At 36.2% G+C, this 26044-nt stretch overlaps 4 protein-coding genes across 6 annotated transcripts in view; 3 read left to right on the top strand and 1 right to left on the bottom strand.

Annotated features, from left to right (window-relative positions):
* LOC134854315 (uncharacterized) overlaps nt 1-9276 on the top strand; it is a 315313-nt gene extending 306037 nt beyond the window's left edge. The window contains exons 2-4 of the mRNA XM_063870520.1: nt 422-764; nt 906-1439; nt 6648-9276. Of these exons, the coding sequence (XP_063726590.1) occupies nt 455-764; nt 906-1439; nt 6648-9076 (3273 nt within the window). The 5' untranslated portion in view covers nt 422-454 and the 3' untranslated portion in view covers nt 9077-9276. The remainder of the gene's footprint in view (nt 1-421; nt 765-905; nt 1440-6647) is intronic.
* LOC134854321 (protein rogdi homolog) overlaps nt 1-26044 on the top strand; it is a 438231-nt gene that overhangs the window by 306039 nt on the left and 106148 nt on the right. Inside the window, exon 1 of one of the 3 annotated variants that reach the window (XM_063870530.1) lies at nt 18921-18930. The exons of the other annotated variants lie outside the window; for them this stretch is intronic. The gene's annotated coding sequence lies outside the window, so the exon portion shown is untranslated. Of the gene's footprint in view, nt 1-18920; nt 18931-26044 lie in introns of those variants that run through there. 3 annotated transcript variants of the gene reach the window in all.
* LOC134854318 (E3 ubiquitin-protein ligase RNF14-like) overlaps nt 1-26044 on the bottom strand; it is a 360494-nt gene that overhangs the window by 240791 nt on the left and 93659 nt on the right. The window lies entirely within an intron of this gene.
* LOC134854317 (uncharacterized) lies at nt 17235-25481 on the top strand. The gene is made up of 4 exons (XM_063870523.1): nt 17235-18049; nt 19533-20367; nt 24337-24484; nt 25026-25481. The coding sequence occupies exons 1-4, from the start codon at nt 17531-17533 to the stop codon at nt 25264-25266; spliced, it is 1743 nt and encodes a 580-aa protein (XP_063726593.1). The 5' UTR covers nt 17235-17530; the 3' UTR covers nt 25267-25481.

Here is a 26044-nt window from a genome sequence, read left to right as displayed (position 1 = left end):
AAAACGTGCGTTTCTTCACGTTTTTCCTGTTCTTGAACGGCTGTGCAAAAGGGAGTCAGTCACGTGCTAGACTGAAGAAAGGTAATCTCAATCAAAGCCGTGCTAATTACCGAATAACTTCTGACAATTGAAATGCAATAAAACAGTTATCGGAGATAAGAAAATCTGACAAAGCAGAAATTTATTCGAAGTTTTTCGCAAACTATTCAGAAATAGACAGCTGCACATGGCAAGTAATGTGTCAATGTGGAAACTGTAACCCAAACGGAAATCTCAGACCTCATTGAACTATATTTTGGGTGCAAACCCATGGGATAAACAACCCTAAATACTATAATAGTACATAGTCTTTGATTGTAAAATTATTGTCAATGATCGCTCAAGCTTTTAGTTCTGCTGTATAAATAACAGAAATTTTCAGGTTCTGTTAACTGAATATTCAAATATACAAATAATGGCAGCCATTCGAGAAATTAAACCCGGAGAAGACCCGTCCGCAGTTTTCGCTGCAATGAGCAATTCGGCAAATTCTAGTGATGATGATTACGAAGAAAGTGATGATGATCTTTACGATGACGAAGATGATGACGAGGACTACGACGTGGATGATGAGTTCAGTATCTATTCAAAAATTACTGAAGGTCGCGTGTCAGCAAAAGTACTCGATAAACTCAGACAAGAGCGCAAAGCAACGCGAGTTATGCGGATTCCGTCATTTTGTCACGACGATGATGATAATTTTGAAACAGAATGCGGACATTGTAGTAGGTACTCTTTAATCTTGGTCCGAGTGATCATATGTCGATCAAAATGGATTTTAGTTGCAGGTGTTTTTTTTGCTAAACCGGAAATCATAATGAAATTTTAGGCGAAAATACTTTCGAAAATAGATTTCTTGTTTTCAGCATGTGACAAGCACAAGAAAATCTTATCCTTCATGGACGCATGTGTAAAACTTGGATTCCAACTGCTGTCTTCTGATTTCGAAAAATCGTTTAAACCTCTTCAGAATGCGTTTCATTCCAGTCAGAAATCAACTCCAATCAAACAGCTGAACGGCGTCGCCTTGAGTGTGAAGCGAGTGTGCAACTATGCTCTGGAGCAGTCGTGTAACGGTTATATTGAAAAATTTAAGAAATTTATCCAGAAAGAGATGGCTGACCCAGATTTGGAGCATATTGAGTTTTTAATTGAAATGCATTTCGAAATGAAAGAAAATTTTGACTGCTACAGTAAAAACTACGTGTTGTTGCTCGCAATTGCAAACCAATTGAAACCAGCGTATAACGAAGCTGTAGCTTATAGAGTCAGTTCTAAAGCCTTCAAAGAATCACAGGCTATCGATAGGTTTTTGAAAACGCAGGAGGATATCAAAAATGCCCTTATTCACTATGAAAAAGTATTGGCCGAGATTAAAGAAAAATTTGACGAACAACATGGTTAGTGCTTTGTTTCTCTTTTCTTACTTTACGCTTACGTAATTGAAATTTGATGGTCAAAAATGTTTACTTTTTTGTTTCTTGTGTACTGACACTTTTCAACTGTCTCTTGGCTGTACTTAATACACTTGCGAGAGCAAGTGTCTTGTAATCGGGAACTAGACTTTTTTCCCGTTAACAACTTTTCTTTACCCTTGCGAAAAGCAAGATTATTGCAATATGGTACTAGACTTGTTTCCCGTAAATAACTTTGTTCACCGGATCTGAATACTTGGCGATAGCTGGAAAGCGACTGTATCGTATAAAAATTGAATAAATGATGATTTAGTTACTATAAATTGCGGGTAAATGAAATCAATAAATTATGGGAAAATTAACATGCGTTTTTAATTGAGTTTACATGTGAACAAATTATCATGTGAACAAATTATCTTGCCATTTAAAACATGCTTTGTTTGCTCCAACATTGCCGCCCTCGTTGATCTTTGATCAATCTTTTCACATCTCAGATGGAGATGAAATCGGATGCAGTAAGAAGAAGGCGGGTGTGAAGTTGTCGGTTTGATCGCGGCGAAGGTGGAAGTTGTGGAGAAGGTGGTGGTAGTGAATTGGGAGTGTCAGGTGGTCCTCAGGCGGCTGGAGTTGGTTGATGGAGCCCCTGATCCATTGTTTTTGAATTTTGTTTTTGATCTGTTTTTTTTTGTCCAAATGCTGCTCCTGAACGTCTCGTACAAGAAGGTTTAGTCCTAACCTTCGAAGCTGATTACGATCGTCGGTGTTTTTCTTCAGAAGTTTCAGGGCGAACTTTGCGACTAAAGCTCCAATGCGTAGAGCTTTACCAAAAGATCCTCATCGTTCCAAATCGAAGAACTCCTCTCTTTTTGTCTGTCCGACGGTTAGTCCTGGTTGCTTTTGCTGCTTGCATGGTTTCCTTACCGCCAGCTGCTTGAGTGAGCAGGATGGTTTCGTCGAATGACCGTTTGAGCTCCTTCTCTTCTTTTGCTTCGAATTCTTGGTTGTGATGGAATAGAAACTTCATTTGTCTGCAACCAAGAAGGCCCTGACAACCAAATTGCAAATTTTGTAATTCAGCTGCTGCTACTGGTCGCGTTGTATGATCGGCTTGTTACCTGGTAGCATCTGGTGAACTTTGGCAATACGATTGGTCTTAGAAGTAAAGTACCCGTTTGGAGTTGATCTGATCCAAGCAAGTGCTATTGTTGAATCACTCCAGGCGCTGGCATCTACCACCAATTGCAAATTCTAGATTGACTTCAAGACACATTTTTAGGAGTTTGCAGCCCAGAACCATTGAACAAAGCTCAAGTCTTGGAGTAAAAACTGTCTTCCTTGGTGCAAGTCGTGACTTGGCGACTAGCAATGAAGTGTGGATTCCTGCGTCTGAAGTTGGTCTGGCATAGATAGCTGCTCCATAAGCCATCTCTGATGCATTGCAGAAGAGATGAAGATCGACTTGCTGAAAGCTGTCCTTGGCCAAGTAACGAGTTACATCCAGGGAAGACAAAAGTCCTAAGGTATCCACCAACTGTTGGATTTGGTTCGCTATATGTGCCCCAACATCATCATCCCATTCCAAATCGCCATCCCAAGTTTTTTGGAAAAGAATCTTTGGCATTATCGTTACAGGTGTCACTAGTCCAAGGGGATCAAAAACTCGTCCCAAGTTGCTTGCTATCATCCGGCGAGAGATTGTAGGTATTTAAATGCTCTCGGGAAAAGCTAATGAGTAGTTACGTTTCAAGTTTTTCAATAAGATGAACATTGTGTCTTAGTTGCAGAGTTATTTCAATATCTTCAAAACTTGTGACGTGCTTCAATGTGTCTCGTTCTGCTTACACTGTCTTCTTTCCTCTCGAGTTTGATTTCGGCGAATCGCCTTGAAAAACGTTCTATGATAGATTTGTCATTTGGATGGGAGGCGATGTGCGATGGAAATATCTCGCTCGTCATTATGTTAACCAACTTTATAAGCGATAGGTAGCTTCTTATCAATAGCTCTTTCTGTTGGTTCGAAATTGTTAATACTTGAAATTTCCAATCCAATAACCTCGATATTGATCTGCGATTATAAGTTTCCAGCATCTTTGCTTCCGGTTGTGGTTTCAGATATGGTTTCGTCTTGATAAAACCTTAACTGTTCGTCGGGTTGTATTGCACTTCGGCTTTGAATACTTTTAGTGCCTCATCTACCATGGTTTTGACTAAGTTTTTCAGTTGTACATTCAGTTGTTCCACAATGCCTGGAATGGCGCTCTGTAGCGACCTACTAATAGTCTCTTGTTTTTTCGTCGATAGCGCCTCCATAGGTTATCTTGCTTCATCAAATGGGGTCAAGACTGCGCAGGTTTTCATTTGGTCGGGTCGAGATAATGGTGTTTGTTCGAGATATCTCAAATTTGTTAACGACTCAGAACAAATTGTTAACGCTTTCTCTTGTGTTGAGCCATTTTTGATACCATCATCATTACACTCATTTCAGAAATATTCTAGTTCAATTTATATTGCATTTTTTTAAAATGAATAATTATACCTAATGTGGACTTATGCTTTGCAATTTGTTACATGCAGACTTAGTGTGGATGCCTTCAGTTTGTTGTATACCAAACTTTTACTTGCTAAATTGTGTCTATCTGAATTAAATTGCCAATTTTGCTAAATCTCATTGGCAATTTATTAGCATAGGTAGCTGCTTTTTTCGTGACTAGTGTTTGTCGGTGTTTAAGCGTCCAAGGCTGAGTGGTTAGTGCGTGAGACTTATAATTTTTTGATTGCAGTTGGTCGCAGATAGAATCATTGACCTAGCCGAATTTTTGCTAATTCGAGGCTTATTTCTATTTTTTCTCATTGCAATTTCTAGATCTCCTTTTTGTAATGTTCTCACTTGTGTTTGCGAAGCGAAGCTTCGCCTCTGTGTTTATATTTTAGTCTCTGAATTTATTTAGTAAGTCATCTCATAAGTGTTCCTGGAATTTTTGAAGGCTCTGTTGTGACCTGTTTTAAGGTTGAATCTAAACAAATCCAAATCTCTTTTTTTTACTGATTACGTGGTCAATCTTTACATAGTAGTTTTTTAAATTGAAAGTGCATTTCAACCGTCTCGTTGAAATTTTTCGGCTTTGTTGCTTTTGCCGGAACTTTCAAGGAGTATGTAATTGTGCGTTTCAGACCCTGAAATGCACCAGTAAGTCTATAAGTCTGCCTCCGATACACTCTCGCTGAAAAAACAATCAGTTCTATTGAAGTTTTTGAAGCAAAAGTATGGCGGAGAAAACTCGCAACTGCATATTTGAGTTTTCCAGGTATTTTAGTTTTTGCGTACTTTATTACGCTCGCGATTAGCAAGCGTTATCAAACAGGAATTTAAACTTTTTTTCTAGTTAACAACTAGTTAATCAAAATCACTGAATCATTTGTGCAGATATCATTTGTGCAGCAAGCAATTCTGCACTGCATCAAACATGCTCAATTTCTTGAAAATTTAAATTAAACTACTGGGTAGTACTAAAATTGAAAGTTAAATGTAACTAATAGACGGCTGAGGGCCTACGTTCGAATCCGGTCAGGACTTCGTTTTTTAAAACTTAAAATGTTTAGTCTTAAAAAAAATCGGCCTATAGCCTGTCTGCTTATGATCTGTCGGCTCAGTTGCCAAATTTTTTGCTTGGCTTTTCTGTGTTGTAAGATATTTTTTTTGTAATTGAAAGTGTTTTTTGATGCTTTGATTTAATTTGTGTTTTTAAAAACTCTTTATAATTTCTTTTTTTTTCGATTACACAGATTGGGCTTATGATATTGGTTTTGACAACATATTTTGCGTAGTTTCGAGGGCAAAATATGTGTTTATGCTTCTAGGTGTTCCACCTCGGATGGGTCGTAAAATTTTTTTATGGCTCAGTATATCAGTATTTTTGTTCTTTTTTTCGGCTATTTATATATCGACTTTGAGGCCTATCTTGGAGTCGCTTGAGCGCAATAAGGTTTCATCGAAGTCTTTTGAGGGGGGCTCATAACTTTTTTTGAGTTAAAAAAGAATTTTTTTTTTGGAGCAAAGTATATCTGCTCAAGAATTGTCGGCTTTCTTACTGCTTTGTAAGTTATGTTTTGATGCTTATTTCACTTTTAATTGTCTTACTTGGCATATTTTCCTGAAACGAATTTTTGTAAATTTCAGGTAAATTATGGAAGTTTTTTGATAGTTCGATTTTTTGATATTAAGAGAAAATTCAGGTAAATTATGGAAGTTTTTTTGAAAGATCGATTTTTCGATATTATAATTTTTTTAACGGTTTTATCTCTTCTGGTCGGTTAGGTTGTCATGCTATGTATATATATTATTGCATGTAATGTGAAGCTGTGCTTCGCCTCTGTTTGTGAGTTTTCTTAAGGTGGAGTTAATTCGGCTCCAAGCTATCGGTCGGTTTCTCGCTATTCTGAAATAATTTTCTGAAGTTTTTTATTTTCAAGAGTTATGAACGTAGTGAGTACTCTTGTATAGGTCTTGGTGATTTTTTCCAGAAAAAAGTCTTTAAGTCTTTACGCTCAATTTTAGTTTTTCGCGGTTCGACTTCCAGGAAAAAGTCTTAAAGTTTGTTCACGCTCAGTTTTGGTTTTTCGCGGATTTCTTTTTAAGTTCAGTGCATTTCCATTGTTAAAAGGAAGACAAACTCCATTATCGAACAATAAAAGTGTCAAGGTCACGAAAAACGTGACCGACTTCTTGTTTCGAAAATGGAAATCAGGTTTCCCAGCGAAATAAAAGGGTTAACTATTGATCCAGTTTCTCCACATTGAGTTAATTTTAACAAAAGTATGTTTTCCAACTGTCAGATGGCTTTTTTTCAATGTCGGTTCATGTGGTAGTAGTGATATTCATTCAGTTTTCCATCGGAAGTGGTGCGAAGCTCTGCTTCGCTTCTGTGTTTTACTTTGTTTTTGGAACTTCTGAGGATAGTTTTTGTTTTAACACCAATGATAGCACTCTTTCTGCCGCCTTTAAACTCGCTGATAATATTACTCTTTTCATATCATAATAATTGAATGGACAATAAGTTGAACGTAGAAATGAGAAAAATTTGCTAAACTAACCGCTTTTTGTGAATCCGAATCAGGTCCAATAGGGCTTCAATATAATACCACACTCAGCTACATACGAGCTCTATTTGAGGCTGTTAAATGTAACTTGTTTAGATCTGAACTTAGAGTTGCCGAATACTCCTGAGTCTATTCGAAGTCTAATGACTGGATCGTTCTGGACCAGTGTTGAGTGTGACCACCAGCAGGCTGAGTTGGAGAGCAGCTCAGAACACATTGACGTCCGCAGTTTCGAGTTGGAACTAGAGCAGGAAAGCTCCAAGACATCTCAAGGAGGAACGAATGCCAGTGGAGGAAAGGGAAAGAAAAACAGTAAAATATCTGGTTCAAATGAAGTGATTTCAACTAATGAGGCTCAGAAACCGGAGAAAGCTAAAAAGACCCGCAAGAAAACACAGACGAAAACCAGGGCCGAATTTTCGCCCTGTGTAGAGGGTTCATGTGTTTCAAAGGGCAACTATTCGAGCAGAGAAAGGCTTCTAAAAACTGTGCACAGTACTACAATGCATTGCGAACGGGCTTTTAAGATCAAAAATCACAATCCACAGGGCAAGAAGTGCAGTAATAACAGTTCAAGAGAACGAAGTGCATCTTCGACCAGAAAATCGGGAACTGATTCTCCATTGAGCCGCCGCATCTCTATTTCGGATAAGCTGAAGCACTCTTGTCTGGTCAGGAATTTTGATTGCTGTGACGGGAAACTTGAGGTGGAACTAAAAGACGAAACCAAGAATGAAAGCGAAGTAACGAGACCCGAAGAAGAAACACCTGAAGTTAATCCTGAAGCGGACACAGTAGATCAGATAAGTGATGAAAAGCCGCCTTCGCCGGGAACCTTTTTCCGCCCAGAAGATTATTTGGACGAGTTTGACGAAATTGATGTGGGCGATATGTCCGAGTTCATTACTGTGAACAGCAAGCGAAACAACAACAAAAATAAAGGAGGTAATAAGTCGAACAGTTTCGATGTTAACTCGTTTTCTTCTGACGCGAATAGTAAGAAATCTGATCCTTTTCAAAGTGATGATTTCGGACAAAATTCTAGTTTTCATAAAGGGCGCGGTTTGAAACCTTATAACCCTGTGATCGGTAATAACACAATTGTAATGAATGGTCAAATTGATAGCGTGGCGTCTAAAGCGTTTGATGCTCTTGGTTCAACAACTAATTCGATGACTGTAAGTCAAAAAATGATGGCCTTAATGTCCTCGGAGCCCAAACCGCAGATGCCCGTTTTTGTTCAACCGGAAAACTCTTCGGTACAGGAAGTGCGCAAGCCTTCCGAAGACGACCAGTCTAATGGAGATTCCAGCAAAGCCGACAATACCGATTCAATCGTAAGTTGTCAATCTGAGATAGGATCTGGCAACGTTGATATAGCTTTTGGTAACGGGCCCTTTTTGGTCAATAAGCCGAAACCTATAAGCAAACCAGTGGCTACAGTTGATCCCTGCAAGTCAGACAAGCCTTCGGTTGTTACCACTTCAGCTAAAAGTGTGGATAAATGGAACTCTGTCGGTCTTTTTTCTAGTGGTGATCCAGGAAGTAATGAGAATTTAGATCCCCCAATTTTTCAAGGCTACTCCCCCTTTAACGGGACTGATAGATTGAGGGCTGTACAAGACTCAATGGCGCAATACACGAACAAAAATATCACCCCGAAGCCCAACGAGTTTGACAACAGTGTGAAGGAGCCTATAACTAGCGATTTGGGGTTTTCTGGATTTTCTAATGCGACAATATACACTGGAATATTTTCCAATCCGACTTCTATTTCGAAAGAAAACAGTACTTTTAATGGAAGATTTGGCACAAGACCGCCCGGATTTGACATAGCGAGTGATTTGTTAAAATGTGGAACGTTAGATTACAGAGCTAAAAACGAGTTGTCACCTGACTTGGACCTGAAGTCAAATTTGAATCCGACTGCTAGTGTTTTCAACCCCACAGTAGCAAACGCCCATCCAATCTCTAAAGATTTTTTTCCTTCGGCAAATCCACCTGGCTCACTATTCCAGCGAAGTAACAGTACGCCGGACGCCCCGTTTTTGTCCAAACCTCCGATGACCTCCAATTTTGCGACTGAGATGCCGCGCGTGAGTTCGATTCCCAGCCGCGCCAAAGAAGACACCACGTCCCATTTTTTCCCACCAAAAAACCCGACGTTGTCTAGAGTAGATTTTCTGAAATTATACAAGGAGCAAATGCATTTACATTTGCGGTTCGTCAACTCCGAAATCGATGGTGTGAGAACGAAGTTGATGCTTTTGGAAAAGCTCAAGAATCATACGACTCATATTGAGGACTTCGAAATTAGTGGCTTACTGGTTGAGTTGCAAGCTCGCATGAAGGATCTGCGGGATGGGGGAGACAACATCTACTGTCTATACAAACACAACATTAGGTTGCTGAGTTCTTTCGACGTTTCATACGATCAACTATTTCCCATTGAATCCGCCGACAGCGCCATCGCCAGTCCCAATGCAAAGCTGGAACGACTTTTTACAGCCGTCTCTTTTTCATAGCTGCTCAACTCACCATTAGCGTCTAAACCCTTTCTTTTATCAACTGTTCGTGGGTCTTGTAAGAACATTTAATGCTTGTTTATATTGTTGTTTCGCTTTTGCTCTGCAGCGACTGAGAGACAACTGACATAACAAACAGTGAGATTTTGTTTTCAGTTTTTTTTTGACTCGCAATAAATGTAGAAAAATCATTTCGCTTATCAATTTTTTTCTTTCATTTGAGTAAATTCAGTTTAGTCGAGCTCAGAAGATTGAACACTTTCAGCTCTTCAAAAAAGAGTTGGTTTGCAATCTTGACAGGTGCGCTTCGAATTTAAAGTAAAGCGAGAACGTTTTAAAGTCAGAATAGCCTATGACTAGTGGTCGCTTTTTGTGCATGTCTCTTAGCAGTCAAATTAATCACGTCTCAAGAAACTATGTTTTACATGTTCTTGGTTGAACGTGCTTTATTTGAGTTCGGTTTGTGAAAGAACGTTAATGCATGTTGGCTTACCATCACTTTACTAAATTTGCTAAGTATTGGCCTCTAGTTTTTTTCGGGAAGGTGACAGGAATCTGAGATTTTTTTGAAATATTACTAAATAGATTTTTTCGATCGAGCGTTTTTGTAGACCCTGATAGTCGCTGTTTAATTTTGAAAATAGCAAAAATGTAACTCTAACATGATGCAAACAATGTTACCCAATCTTTTTAGATCAATATTTTTGCTGATTAGACTATTGGCTATGATTATAAAATTGTTTCCCGGCTTTCAGATGTCAAAGCACATTCCTCTACCTCATGGACAGGTGTCTTAAGAACATAAATGTTACTGATGCGGATCCCGAATGTTAATTAGATTTTGAAACTTTCAGGGTTACTGATCAATTGTTCGAGTTGGAACAAACAATATTCAAAATCAGTGGCAAAATATGTTATAAAATTTGTTTTTCATTTTACTTGCAAATTTGTTCTTACTCTTTGCGATCAGCGAGAGTAGTGCAATCGGTCCGAAATTGTTTTCCCTAATATAACTTTGTTCACAGGGCTCATTCCCTGGAATTTTTCATTTGCTGGTCCTCTCGGTTGGAAATACTTCAAACCTCATACTTTGAGCGTGCTAGCTCTTTAAATATCCGTCCTATTCGAAATTGATTTTCACGATGGATGTAATTTTTGCCACCTCGATTTTTTAAAATTTCAGTTAACTAACTCAATTTTTTCGGCTTAAGAGGTTAAGGCTTATTATATCCGTTTAGTGGCCTGATTTTACGCCGTTTGATGAGAGAAAGCAGTTTTTATGTAGCTCTGTATGTTTTTAGGGATACTTAATTTTTTTTAATAGCTCCAAATGTTTTGATAGATATTTTTTCGGTGGCTGAAGGGGTTCTGCGCAGGTATTTTCGGCTCAATTACCGCTTGAATTAAGACAGTTACCATGAGAGCGATAAGACTCTAGTCTCAAATGTTTGAATGTTCAAAATTATACCCCCTGGGACCTATTTAAAACAGGTGAATAAATTTAAACTTTAAAAACTCAATTTAAATTTTTTTGTCGTGTTCTAGTTCCTTCAACGTTAACATTCGAGTTCCTTTTTGCTAGTTCTTAAGCGTCTTGCTTTGTTCGTGTCTTTCTCCCCGTCGATTAAGGTGCGTGGTTATATTACGCTTGCGATAATTATGCTCTCGATGAGCAAGTGTTAATAATTCGGAACATCTCTGAATAACAACTTGTACAACAGAATCACTGAATCATTTTGTCAAATTTGCTCTATCGTCTACGGACACATTTTTCGAACAAGTCTGGATTTCAAATACCTGTTATTTTCAATATATGTTTTTTTGTTTTATATCCGTTTTAAAGAGTCATGAACATAGTGATTACTCTTTTTTTAAGTCTTGGTGAATCTTTTTTAAGAAAAGTCTGAAACTTCGCTAAGCTTTGACTTTTGGCAGTTTGACTTTTGATTTTGTTTTATTCGTACACTTAATTTGTTTTGCTAATTGGTAGGCAAGCTGCACTATCGAACAGCAAAAGTGTAAATGTCATAAAAAATGTGATCGATTTCTAGTTTCGAAAGTGATTTAAATATTCAGTTTTTCCAGCGGAATGAGAAATTTACTTATTGATCCAATTTTCTGAAATTTGGTTATTTATCCTAAAATGTCAATCATAAATTGCTCTTGAAGTTCAAAGAGCTCTAAGGTAATAAATTTATTTTCTTTGAAGTTCGAAAGTCTATGCTGGCTATATTTTCCGTTTTTCTTTTTTTTTGCTTCTCGGCTCAATCGGCTTGCGGAATAAGTTTAGTGGCATCATGTTGCGTCGTTAGATGAGCGAAACAGGTTTGCTATGCGTTTGAGGCTTTTGAGGGGGTAATTCAATATTTTTTTAAAAGGTTCAAAAAAACTTTGAAAAAATTTTTTTTTGCTCATCGGGTTTCTGCTCAGAAATTGTCGGCTTTGTTATCGCTTCGTAAGTCTTGTTTCGTTGCAAATTTAACTTCCATTTGTATCATTTGACATGTTTTTTCAAGTGAATTTTATTTTAGACAAATAGTGAGAGAGATATGAAAGATTTGATAGATCTACCTTTTAAAACTTCAAAAAAAGCAGCTTTCGTCTCAATTTTCATCTGCTAGTTTGTCTTGCTATACTTGTGGTTTATCGCTAGTTGTACGAAGCTCTGCTTCGCCTCTGTATTTCAATTTTACTTACAAATTCAAGTGTTATAAAAAGGATTTTCATATATAATTTGGAGATTTTATGGTATTGTCGAAGTTTTAGTTTTAAAAATTATAAGGCGGTAATAGTTAAAATTTTTGAGTTAGCTGAATTTTTTTTTCATCGTTTTTGTCAATGGTCAATTCATTTCGCTCACAAGTTAAGGACGACAGCTGCAAATTAAGCTGTCCTTTTTTAATTTAACGTGGAAGTAGATAAAATGTTAGACCGAAAATTATAAAAACCGGTGCGCAGTTTTACGGAAAATACTGTTGAGCCTGAAGACATCCGAGCAAGTGCGAACCTCTTGAGAATGTGGAAACCTGTAACTGTAAGTCTCCTTTTTAACAGTCACTTTATACAGTGCTGATTTAAATTAAAAGGACAAAACGAACAAAATTTATAAATTCAAACGCGTGTTTCTCATATTGGGATAGGATTAGACAAAAAGTGAACAGAACAAAAATTGCTTATAATTTAACCAGAATTAGTATGTTGCAATTTTTTCTCCGAAAATCTCAACCTAAAATTGCCCCAAAAATGGTCATTTTGGCCTTTTTTAATTAATCAAGAATTACGCTGAAACTACTTTGTTAATTGATGAAAAAAGTATGTCACAAGAAGCCTTTTATACAACCCAGCAAAGTTTTAGGAGGGTTAAGTCTCCAAAATTCCGCGCAAAATATTTCAAAATTGTTTTAGGCAAATATTTTGGGCTTTATAAAAGGCTTTTTGTGACATACTTTTTTCATCAATTAACAAAGTAGTTTTTCATCAATTAACAAAGTAGTTTAAGACGCTTATACAGCTCAACGCGCAAAATATTTTAAAATTGTTTTAGGCAATTATTTTGGGCTTTATATAGTAAAAATCCCATTTATTGACTATCAAGCAAAAATATTTTCTCTTATACGGGTTTTTGGAGATTTAACCCTTCTAAAACTTTGTTGGGCTGTATAATAGGCTTCTTGTGACATTCATCAATTAACAAAGTAGTTTCAGCGTAGTTCTTGAATAATTAAAAAAAAAACATTTTTAGGGTAAAATTTTGGTGGAGAATTATTTTGTTCTCTTCATTTTTTGTCTAATCCTAACCCAATTTGAGAAAAATGCGTTTGAAGTTTCAAGTTTTATCCGGATATTTTAAATCAGCACTGTATTATAACTTGACACGGAAATCGAATTTGGAACCCCAAAAACGACGAATGTGTGTAAACGAGTAGCATATTGAAGTCATTTCGGCTGACTCGAGCTGTTCTAAATTAATTTCACGTAATTTATTTCAATGGATAAAGAGTGTTCGGATCTGAAGCTTTTTTCTCAAGTTGGGTTGAGGTTAGAGAAAAGTGAAGAAAATGAATTGCTTAGAGTTTTTTCAAAAGTTAAATTGCGCGCTTCGAAACCAAAATTTAAAAAAAAACTAAAACAGGGGTAATTTTGTCTTTTTTTTGTCAAAAATTACCCAAGAACTACTATTCAGTTGATAGACATCATATATTCCAGGAACAAGCTCAACAAAGTTCCAGGAGGGTATAATGTCCAAAAATTTGTATCACCAAGTATATTTTTGCTTGATAGCCAAAAAATGTCCTTTCGACTAATTGAAAGAACTTCATACGTTTTGCGCATGTAATCTGTTATTTATTTAAATGCGGGCTTCACTATCTCGCCATGCTTAAGTTTTTTCAACGTATTATTTTCGCATGTTTAAGCTATATCGTATATTGCAATGGTTAAGAATTTTTTTTCGATTTTCCAATTTGATTTTAGTGGTTATTTTACCGAGTTTAAATTAAGCAGCCCAATGTCGAATTAGGGGTGGGGAATTTGGCCTCCAATTTTGAATGCCCGAATCATTTTAGTTAACGAGATAAGACGATTTTTGAGATTTTTTCAAAAATTTTCAGAAAACTTAAATTACTATTTTTTAAAAATCTGAAATTCCCAACGCTGTAGTTGGGTACTCTCAGAGTACTATCAAGGATTGCGAGTCTTGCCTCCAAATATGACTGCTCAAATCCTTGTAGTTTTCGAGATATGACGTTTTTTGTGATTTTTTTTCAAAAATTTTCAGAAAACTTGAAATATTATTTTGTAAAAATCTGAAATTCCTAACCCTGTAGTTGGGTACTGTCAGAGTACTATCAAAGATTGCGAATCTTGCCTCCAATTATGACTGTTCAAATCCTTGTAGTTTTCGAGATATGGCGTTTTTTGTGATTTTTTCAAAAAATTTTCAGAAAACTTATATTAATTTTTTTTCACAAAATCTGAAATTCCCAACCTTGTAGTTGGGTCCTGTCAGAGTACTCTCAAAGATTGCGAATCTTGCCTCGAAATATGACTGCTCAACTCTTTTTAGTTTTCGAGATATGACGTTTTTTGTGATTTTTCCAATAATTTTCAGAAAGTTTAAGATTATTATTTTTTTGAAAAATCTGAATTTTTCAACCATGTAGTTGGGTACTGTCAGAGTACTATCAAGGATTGCGAATCTTGCCTCCAAATATGACTGACCAAATCCTTGTAGTTTTCGAGATTTGACGTTTTTTGTGATTTTTTCAAAAATTTTCAGAAAATTTATATTAATTTTTTTTTCGCAAAATCTGAAATTCCCAACCTTGTAGTTGGGTCCTGTCAGAGTACTCTCAAAGATTGCGAATCTTGCCTCGAAATATGACTGCTCAACTCTTTGTAGTTTTCGAGATATGACGTTTTTTGTGATTTTTCCAATAATTTTCAGAAAGTTTAAGATTATTATTTTTTTGAAAAATCTGAATTTTTCAACCCTGTAGTTGGGTACTGTCAGAGTACTATCAAGGATTGCGAATCTTGCCTCCAAATATGACTGCTCAATTCTTCGTAGTTTTCGAGATGTGACGTTTTTTGTGATTTTTCAAAATTTTCAGAAAACTTGAATTATTTTTATTTTTTAAAAATCTGAAATTCCCAAACCTGTTGTTAGGTCCTGTCAGAGTACTCTCAAGGATTGAGAATCTTGCCTCCAAATATGACTGCTCAATTCTTCGTAGTTTTCGAGATGTGACGTTTTTTGTGATTTTTCAAAATTTTCAGAAAAATTATATTAATTATTTTTCGAAATTTGAATTTCCCAACGCTATAGTTCGGTGTTGTCAGGGTACTCTAAAGAGTTGCAAATCTTGCCGCATGCGACTGCTCAAATGCTTTGAGTTTCCGAGATATGACGTTTTTTGATTTTTTCAAAATTTCTCAAAAAAAACTTATCTACAAAGAAATTCAAAAAATTTGAAACTACTAATTTGATGAAGATATAACCTTATTGTCAGCGTACACCCAGGCGCCTAAAATCTTGCCTCTTCATATGAATGCTCAAATCCTTTCAGTTTTTTAGATAAGATGTTTTTTTCATTTTTTTTTTCGGGAAACTCAGTTTTAAAAAAATTAACAAAATTTTGAATTCCTAACCCTATAGTAGGGTGCTCTCAGGGACTCTCAGCGGTTGCAAATCTGGCCTCCAAATTTCTCTAGAGGCCCATTAAGTTTTCGAGATGACGTTTTTAAAATGGGAATTAAAAAATTAAAAAGTTCGAAATTTGGTGCAGTCAGAGTACACTAAAAGTTTGCAGATGTTGTTTCCAATATATGCGGTTTTTCATGAGTAGACGAAAAATTTCGAAGCACCGGAGGTGCGTTAAACGCTAGTTCTATTTAAGTTCTAAGCAATTTGTGCGCTCTAATTTTTTTCTGACTTCAACCCAATTTGAGAAAAACGCGTTTGAAGTGTCCAGTTTTGTTCATTTGTTTTGGATAATTTAAATCAGCACTATCAGTTAGTAAAAGTTACTTGTCACTTATTTCCTATTTTTTTGTTCCGACAACTGGAATATTTTTTTCCTGCGCAAGTAGCAAAGACAGTTCAGTTCGTACCACAGTGATTGAATTTCAATGTTCAAAAATGAGACAATGTCTTTCAAAGCCTGTTATTTCAGTTTAATTGAGGCTACTGAATTAGGAAAGTCTGGGATATTCTGTAATAGCTAAATCTATAAAATCTATAACAAAAGTCTATTATGCTGAAAGTCTATAATAGGAAAATCTATAATAGCTTAAGTAACATGATTAGTGTAGAAGATTTTAATTAGGAGGTCAGTATCTCATTTTTTTGATATTTCTAAGATCTGAATCATGAACATAAGGGCTATAATATGATAGCACACTTGACCCATACGAGCCTTAACAAGCCCATATAGAAACAATAACGCAAGATATGATTAAAATCTGGTAAAAAACTACATTTGATGGATTAATATGTGGACTATAACTAAAAATATATCTTTTATTGCTGGAGAGCGTTTTCAATTTTTTTCGCTCCAGAGTTGGATTGGTAAATACTGGATTTGACAAAAACTTTGGTTTTTTGACATAATGTGCGTCTGCTTTTATGTTTCCAGCCTTAAGGACATATGCATAAAATTTGAATAAAAGGTATCATGTTTTGCAGTCGTTATAGAAATTCTGGGCGAGTTCATTTTCAAAAAAAAAAAAACACGATAACAATTCAAAGAGAAACTCAAATGCTTCAGAGTCCTCGAGATTTTTTATTTTTCTAAGTTTTTATGTATTCGTCCTATTCACACAAGCGAGCTTACGACCGTTAGTGTATTAGTACGAACCTTCTTTTTTTCTAACCTAACTCGCAAATTGAAAGTTCATTGAAAGTGTTCACTGATATGGAAATTTCACTGTATCATTGGAAAATGCATAGCATCTGTTCTCTTCTTTATTTGTGGCTAGTGCTTGTCATTAATTAAGCGTCCTTGGCTGAGTGGTTAGTGTGTTAGACTTGAAATCTCTAGGTCGCATTAGTTCGTAGGTACGAAACTCAGACGTAGCCGAATTTCTACCAATTCGTGGCTTAATTCTACTTTTTCCTTTTCCATTTTTTTCGAGCTGCTTTTTGTCGTGTCATCGGTAGTGTTTGCGAAGCACAACCTCCACTCTGTGTTTAAGCGTGTTCATTATCAGTGAGCGGTGACGATCTGAATTTCCTGTATTGCATAGAAATGATCATATAGTATAACACTAATCAAATTGTTTTCCCGAGTTTTTCACCATGCTGTTAACATAGATTTCTAGACCTTGAGTTTTTAAAACTTGCGAAAGCAAGCTTTCTTGTAATCGGAAACTTGACTTTTTTCTCCATAAAATAACTTTTCTTGCAATGGTAGAAAAAGGCATTGATTTATTATGAAACTTCCGCAATTTCCAGACCCCAATTTTCACACCTGGTCAAGTGGGGTTCTAAAACCTATGGTGGAGTGCCTTTGGGTTCCTAAAGCCTATGGGTTTGAGGCCTCTGGACCTCCTTTTTTTCAATGTTTATTTTACTGCTATTGAAAATTGTTCCGTAATTTGTAAATTTACCAACTCTGACTTTATATATTTTCGCTTTCTTCTTGTTTTGCTGCGGTTCATTATACTTGGGCTAACTAAAAGGTACATTAGGTTGTTCTTGTTGTTGTTGTAGCTACATCGGTCTCTGCTTTGAACTTCTGATTTAATTGGAGAGATCGATGCAAAATAGTGTAGAATATGCTAAATCATATTAGCCTTAGCGCATATTTCTTTAAACCGGCACGTGAACTCGAATTCTAAGGCGTATTATGTTCGCTTATAATACCCATGTTTCTTCAAGGTAACAAATGACTCAAATTTGAACCTGCCGTTAATACAGAATTGAAGATTTGTTTTCAATTGAGTTGTTTCTCAATGGAGGATCTGGAAGCAAATCTGGAGGGTGAACTCGTGAAATCGGACACAGAATCAGAAGAATCAAGCTGGACCGATGCACTCTCCCTCGAGCTGCAGAGCCAGAAGTCAAACTCGTCTCTGAGGCCCAATGCGCCAGTGTTTCAGCCACAGCAGCCGCTGCCGAACCCAGTAGTGCTACATCAAACCATAGTCATCGAGCAGATGACTCTGACAGGCGAAGAAGACCCACTTAATAATGTCTGTGACAGAGAGCAATCTTTAGATGGTTTTGGTGATGTTTGCAACGATATTGAAGAGCATCACTTAGATCCACCGAATCAGATGAGCCAGGTGAATGCAAATGAAAGGAACCAAGAGTCAATTGGGACGGACGGCCATAGTGCGCATCAGATTACTCTCCAGGAACCGACCGGAAGCGAGGAAAGGCCGAGGCTGGGATCCGACGGGAGCAAAGAGGATGAGACCCGACTTGTAATGTACTCTGAGTCATCGCAAGAGGACGAAGGCGCCATGCCAGTAAGTTTAAAATTAGGTTTTAAGATGGACCATTTTGCTCAGTCTGAAAAAAAGTATTTTTAAACATGCTATCAAACAAGTCCCAGTCAAAAAGTACCTCTCCGCCTACCTTATGAAGTTTCAAGTAATTTTCGCCTCTAATCTTAATTCCAGTTTCCGATATTGCGTGGTTCAGTATGTTTGTAGATAACCCAAATAGCTTTCTGCACTCCCAAAAACTGGAGGGCTGTACTCGGGTTAAAAGCAATAACAACATAACCCAAGTAGCAAATCAGTTAATATATTTTTGCGACACGAAGACAATAATTTTTGTCCCTGTCGGAGCTTATAAATGGACAGCAATTCGCCAAGTTCGCTTCGAAACAAATCGCTCCTGCAAAAAAAAATGTGCAGTTGTGTTCTTGATCGTTTGAATCCACAGTAAGGGACACTCTGCTAAGTCAAGGTGACAAAAACTAATTCTAGTAGCCGCTGTCAAATCACCAGAATTAAGTTCGTGATTTTTCTTGCTTCTTTGTTAATTCATAAGATCCATGCCAATAATCTCATTAATTTTAACATTATTCAGCTCCAAATTTTTGAGCTAGCATGAAGCTTACACTCATGGCAAAGCACAGGTTTTGACAGGAAAAAAAACGATTTTTAACGCCTCCATTTTTATAGAAATCGGAACCAACAGGCGTTATTGGACAGTCACTTGATGATTGATCCACTGATTGTACCTCATCCGTTAACTTGGGGGTTCCGATGGCTGCGTAGAATACATGCATGCGACTTCGCGCCTTCTCACCCATGACCCATCGAGATAGGCCGCTCATGGAGAAGTGTACTTCCATTTAAACATCTTATGACCCAATAAAGAGCGGGTCTGCTTATTAAATTTTCAACACAGAAGAATTTCCGCATTTTGCACGTTTATTCGTGTAGCCTCTTTTAAAAAAAGGTTTTGCTCGAACTGGGCCTAGAAGGAGCTATAGCCAAGGGTGCTTTTGGTCGCCCGTTTTAGGGTGATTCAAGTGAAGCTTTTACGGGCCAAGGGTAGCGTCCTTTTAATTATTTACTAGTCGCGACTCCGATTCCAAAAAACTTGTCCAAAAACTGGATCTCTTAAAAAACTGTTGTCGAAAAATTTTTAAATTTCCGTTTTCGGACTAAATGACTCCAACTTTGATATTAGACTCTGAATTACCAATTTAATTTTTTAATTATTCATCTTGAACATCTTTACGTACACATTGTTGTTGAAAAACGTTGTGGTAGTTGGATAGCAAGCCGCTAAAATTGTTACTGTGTCAATTAAGTAGTTATTTTTTGAAGCCGAAGCTCGCGCCAAAAACAGAGAACACATGAAAAATTTGATTTGGAAAGTTCAAGATAGTCAGCGCTTTCTGCTGTAATTGCACAGAAACTGGTTATTGCTTTTTCAATTTGTTTTTTTTAAATGATTTTTTGTTGTATTTTCAATATGATCCTTTACATTTAGATTTCAAGAGGAACCAATACCGAAGTATGTGGCAACGAACATCTGAAAAAGTGCTTGAGTCATTTGAGTGCATTCAAATTTGAAATAGACGCGTTGAAAAAAGAGCGAGACTGTCTGGTGCGAATAATTGTGGAGGCCCACGCCTCGTCTAAAGGGAAAACAGTAGCTGCCTGTCTGAAGGAACTCAGAGCCTTAGAAGAGGAAACTCGCAATTTGAAGAAGGAGAAAAACCGCTTGAATACGCTACTCGCCACCAAAAGCGCCACCGCCGCAGACGAAATGCCCAAACCCAGAAGCTCCATAGATCAAAGGGATGTAAACATCATTAAGTGGACTATTGTGTACAAAGAATATGAGCTTCAGTTGAGTGAGATTCGCAAATACTTGGCACAATTATTTGTGCTAGAATCGAATAAGTTTACCATTTTTTCTTCCAAGCTCGAAAGTCTCCAAGCAGAGCTCACAAAAAACCGAAAAGCATTGGTAACTTTTGAGAGCAACGATTTGCGAAAAGACGATTTTTCGCCTCCTTTTGGTTCCATTCGCGCTGATATTTCAAAACTAAGAGAGCAGATTTTTGAAGAACTGAAGTCTCAGGCCGAGAAGAATGACTCGAGCTTAATTTCTCCGCCTTTTTCAAGTGACAAATCGTATTCGGGCACTGCAACTGCTGTCGTATCGAGCAAAAGCGAAGACTTCTCAGACGAAGAGGAGGAGGAAGTCACCGTCCCCCTATGGCAATTTTCAGCGCCTGGGTCCAAGTTTAAAACAAACAGTGTTGCGGCAGCTCCTATGAAACCATTTCATCCGAACAGTTCTGACAGAAGTCAACTCGGTAAAATGAACCGCACTTTAGAATTAACAGGACAATTTGCTTTTGGGATTTTTTTTGCGCTAACTTTATCATTAACCTTGAATATATTTAAGATAAACAATTAAATCACCCTCAATTCATACCGTTCATTTTTCTCGTTTGTTCATACCCTTTGAGTGGTTGATCATACTCTTTAGTTTTGGAGGCAACAAAATTCAATTAAGCATGTTAGGTATACTAACTGGTCGTCAGATTGGATCGTTAAAAAAGTGCAGCTTCTTGGCTACAATTTTGGTGAGCTTACTTTATTTTCTACGTTGATCGTTCAACTGTTCAACTCACTCTAAATGGAATTTACATGCTTTGGTGTTCAAAATTAAAGAATACATTTTAAAAGCGTTCTACGTCATAAAACGCATTTTATTTCGTTTTTATTAACTGAGTTTCTCGGCTCAAAATGCTTTCTGAATCGGAATTTCTTAGCCTCAAAAAAGAGGTGAAGTACAAATTATACTCCACGTTATACTGAGAAGGAGGAATTGTCGAAAAAGCTGGAAGAAAAAGATAAGTTTATCTCAGAACTTTTTGCCGTGTTGCAAGAAAAAGTGACTCCAACAGATGCCAAGAGTAAAAATAACGGCAATATGTTAACTCAGTCGACGTCACAAGGTTTGTTAGTCGAAATACTCTAGTTGACAAAATTAGGCGCAATTTCAAGATTATACTCTGTAAACTGCCTGTTTTCAATGTACATTTTGGACAACATTTCCTTCGAAATTCAGTCAAATTTTAAATTGACCGAGAGCAAATGATCATAGGTACCATCTGTGAAAGTATCAATAGTTGTTTTCAATGACTTAGCAATGTAATCCGGGTCCAAAAATGCAAGTTTTCCTCATCTGCATTTAGTTTTTACTTCGCGTGAATAAGTAACAAGCATCTTAGTTTAGCTAAAATTTCCCACTGATTTTTTCTATTTTCTCACTGAGTATGTTTCACGTTGCATGAACAAATTTCTTACTCCGCTTACTGAAGAAAGGTTTTACTACGATGCAAAGCTTAGTGCAGATGCGGAAAACTGGCATATTCAGATCCGGATTACATTGGTAAGTCATTGAAAATAAATATTGATACTTTCACAGATGGTAGATCTGATCATTTGCTCTCGGTCAATGTAAAAATTTGATTGAATTTCGAAGGAAATGTTGTCCAAAATGTACGTTGAAAACTTGCATTTTACAGGGTAAAATCCTGAATTTGCTCTTAACTTTGTCCACTAGTGTATTATTAAAGAATGCCAGACTTTAACCTACGGTGCAATAAACAGATAGTTGAACGTGGAAAGTTATTTACAAGAATAGCATTTTGCTGTGCATGTAATACAAAATATTCTCACCTTGCAATTTTTTTAAACATAATAAAAATATAAAAAAGTGATTTTTTTTTTTGGCTAATTAAGAGTTGATGAACGTAGTTCAGACTCTTATGTCAGTTGTGATGATTTCTTTTTCAGGAAAAGTCTAAAAATATGTACTTTTTCGCGGTTATACTTTTGTCCACTAGTGTATTATTAAAGAATGCGAGACTTTAACCTACGGTGCAATAAACAGATAGTTGAACGTGGAAAGTGATTTACAAGAATAGCATTTTGCTGTGCATGTAATACAAAATATTCTCACCTTGCAATTTTTTTAAACATAATAAAAATATAAAAAAGTGATTTTTTTTTTGGCTAATTAAGAGTTGATGAACGTAGTTCAGACTCTTATGTCAGTTGTGATGATTTCTTTTTCAGGAAAAGTCTAAAAATTTGTACTTTTTCGCGGTTATACTTTTGATTTCTTTGAAGTTCAGCTCACTTCTTAAGTCACAACAAAGGCAAATCTGAAATTTTAAGTTTACGAAAGCGAAAAATCTCCCAGGTTTTCTTGACACTGAAAATTCAATAATAGGCTAGATGCATGCAACCGCATCTTCTTTTGTTTAATTAGGCAATTTAAATTAAGTTCAAAAATTTTTTTTCCGATTGTTTCCTTCTCATTACAATACTTAAATAAATAGTTTTTGATCAGCTTCAGTAACAACGTGCGGTTTGCTGTATCTGTTACTTTCCCTAGCAAAGATCTAATAACAAAACAAGCAAATCTGAACAACATAAAAAATGAACCTTTCGACTGTCTCAAAAATTTTCGAGAAATTTCTTTTAATCTAGGCAGTTTCTATGCTAGGAAGTTATGGAGCTTCCTCTGAAAGCGAAGACTGGTTGCATCTAAAAATTAAATAATTTTCTGAAAAAATCATCTTGTAAGATTCTTAGTTTAAAGAATAATGTTTATTTAGAATAGCAAAGCAATGTGTATTAGTACGAATTTTTTTTCAACCTAAGTCGCAAATGGAAGTGCTACTTTTGGTGGCATTTTTGAATTGGTAGGCTGCGGTAGCAGTATAATATCATGAAAGCTTTGACATTTGATTAGTAAAAAGTTAACACAGCTAATGCATTTTTAATTCATCAAATGAGCCGAAAAAAAGTTATTTGTTTCGAACAGTAGTACAATGATGAAAAGCTCGATTTGAGACATTTTCAAACTCAATATATCTTGCAATTTGTTGAAATGCATAGTTTATACATAATTTGGCTTTATGCTTTCCAATTTATTACATGCAAAATTGTGTCTTTTTGTATTTGGTGCTACGTCTGCTGCATCGAATTAGCAATTTATTAGCATATGTAGCTGCGTTATTCGTGGCTAGTTTTTGGGGATCTTAAGCTTCCGTGGCTGAGTGGTTTTATGACAACAGTTTTGTTTTCAACTCAACATGTTTCGACCCAAAATTTGTCGCCTTTGTTGCTTTTTAGTGAATGATATTCAATTTTTTTATGAAAGTCATGCGATACAACCATGAAGTTTTTGTAGCTGTAGATTTCCCGCTTTTTTAGTCATATTTTCAAGTAATTTTTTTTCAACTTAGTTTTTCAGAAAAATTTTTTGCTTTGTTTTTTTTCCACTGATTATTTTGTTGCTCAATTGTAGCGCAATCTGAAGTTTTTCAAGCTTGTTCATTTCTGGTTGTTGTGTTCTGGCACAGGTTTTCATCAAAATGAGTTTCAGTTTGAAACAAACATCGAAAATTTCGGATGTTTTTTGGCGTTTTGTCTATTTTCTTACGAGTCGGTGGCTTTGTGTATCGCAAGTGAGGCGAAGCTCAGCTTCGCCTCTGTGTTTTTTATCTAGAAGATAGTTAAAAGGGGCCCGTCATTGAAAGAGAGAATTCCTTTTCAAATTAAGCTATGAAAATTTAGATTTACTACAGTAAAATTAGTTTTCGAAGTTTCTTTTAGCGCCGTCAAAGAATTTAAGAAATCAAAATGGTTCTCTGCAAAAAGTTGAAGTATGTTTCAATTTTTACAATTATTTTCTGAGGGGGAAAAAGTCGAATATACGTAATTGAGAGGCGATGAACTTTGTTTAGACTCTTATAAACGTCGCGATAGTTTTTTTTTGTTTTTATTCTAAGTCTAAAATTTTGTTAAGGCTCAAATCCACTTTTTCTTGGTTTGACTTTTGATTTTTCCTAAGTTCGGTTCCTTTCCTTCGTTAAAAGAAAGGCGAAACAAAAATTTAAACTTCTTGAGCCAGTTTTTTTTTCAAATTTGGTTAATTTCATCAAAAAAGTCGATCATAAGTCGTTCTAGAAATTCAAGGAGCTTTAAGGCCATTTTTTTTTTCGTGGAAGTCAGTTTTTGTATGTACTTGTGTTCATTGACTCTTTTTCCACTGCCTGTTACTATTGAATATGCTTAACTTCGTGGTTTTCATTCAGATCCTCTCATCATAACCTCGAATGAAAAATCATACAATTAGTTTTTAATTATTGTGTTTGTAACTTTCTGTGCTGCTTGCAAAGAAACCTGCTATCCTTTCTAAGTTTCATTTTGGATGGAAAAGAGGGTTTCGACCTTTGATCTGAAAATCTTGAATATTTCAGATGGGAAGAGTCCGGGTAGTCAGTCTCATGTTGACAGCGATGTTGCCAGCAGACCACTTCAAGCGGCGACATCCGCCTCAGCTGCCAGCCTACAATCGGCAGACGCATCAGAAAGTGGGAAAAACCCAGCCAATGAGAGTTCAAACACGTAATTCAAAATTTATTGGACCTAGTTAACATTCTGCTCCGTAAAGCGTTTTAGAGGTGAGATTGGATTTGGACCAATAAGATAAGAGTATTTTACACGGCAGCATTAAACTGTTCTAATCTAAATTGAATAGTGGGGTGGAAGATATTATCTTGATCCATTTTAATATATTCAGTTCCTTTTTAAAAAAGATTAACTTTTTGAGTATATTTGTTGCATTTGAAGGCATGAACGGGGTATCGTACATATCTCAGCGCAGAGTTTGTTGTTTTGTAAAAAAAAAGGTTTTTGCGCAGCTCATGAAAAAAACGTTGGGTAGGGAGAGTTTTCAATTGTATTTTTGTATTTGCATTTTTTTGTACTCAGTTTAAGATTGGCGAAATTCAACTTACCGGATCCCGGATTGTAACAATTTTTTATATATCAGAAGACTCCCCAAAGCCACTGAGTTTGAATCTGTAAAAATATTATTCATCCGCCCAGAATCTTTGTGGGCAAATTAAGTGAGGGTTTCGAGGTACTGATTTTATTTGTTGTTCAGTTCAAACTCAAGTCAAACTGCGAGAGTAGCTGCAGTGGCTGGAAACAAAGGAAGTATCGGGGCTAAAGTGTTCGGAAAGCTGAAGGAAAGGTACTACTGGAAGAGCAACGAAGAGATCACCAATTTGATTAGGTTCACAGGCACTACACTGATGAAAGAAGGCGTCAAGTTGCCCGAAATGTCTCAGCAGCAGTTCCTGGATAAGGCTATTAAAGAGTGTGCCGCCAAGTTGAATTTCTAAGTCCAATTTCTCCAACAAAAATCATGCCTAATGTAAAGTTGTGGAAAATGAAGTCGTTGTTTTTGAAAAGTCTTGTCGGGTTTAAAAAGACGTTATTTATTTAGACTTAGTTTATTTCAAAGTTGAATATGAAATTTGAGTTCAAAACACAAATTGTTGCTTGTTTATTTATTTGTCTAGCAGTATTGCGAGGTAATTGAATCTATACTTTTCTGTTTTTAAAGTAGTCATTTTAAAATGACTGGAGAGTGTCAACGCTAGAATTGGTTTTACGAAGAAAAGTTTTTGGGCAATTTAATTGCCTTGAACGCCATCTGAAGAAAGCAAAGTAACCAAAAACGCATCTATATCATAATGTAAAGTAGGCTTTTTTTTCGGTTATGAGCTGAACAGCTATTATGCTTTCTCATAGGTTGATCCTTTTTGATAAACTCTTTATTAAGTGTTAATGAATCATGAATGAAGTGAATTATGACTTAAATAGATGTTGTGTTCTGGCGTGTTTGTTTTCTGCGTGTTGTTTTCTTAAAGTTCAAATTAAAATGATTAATGATTTGCTGAAAGTAAGGTAAATTACGCTGTAAAATAACGTAATTGAATATGCCGCGAAAAAACTAGAACGACTTTGTTTCAAACGTGTGTTTTAATATTCAGATTTCACAAGTGTAGTTCTATTTGTTGACCTTTGACCCACTTTTCTCTAATTGGATTTTTGTTGAAAGTGTCAATCCGAAAAAATGATTGAAAATGAAAGAGCTTTAACGTGATATATATTTCC

Source organism: Symsagittifera roscoffensis, chromosome 9, assembly GCF_963678635.1.
Source record: "Symsagittifera roscoffensis chromosome 9, txSymRosc1.1, whole genome shotgun sequence".
Lineage (NCBI taxonomy): Eukaryota > Metazoa > Xenacoelomorpha > Acoela > Convolutidae > Symsagittifera > Symsagittifera roscoffensis.
This window is presented reverse-complemented; position numbering and strand designations above follow the sequence as displayed.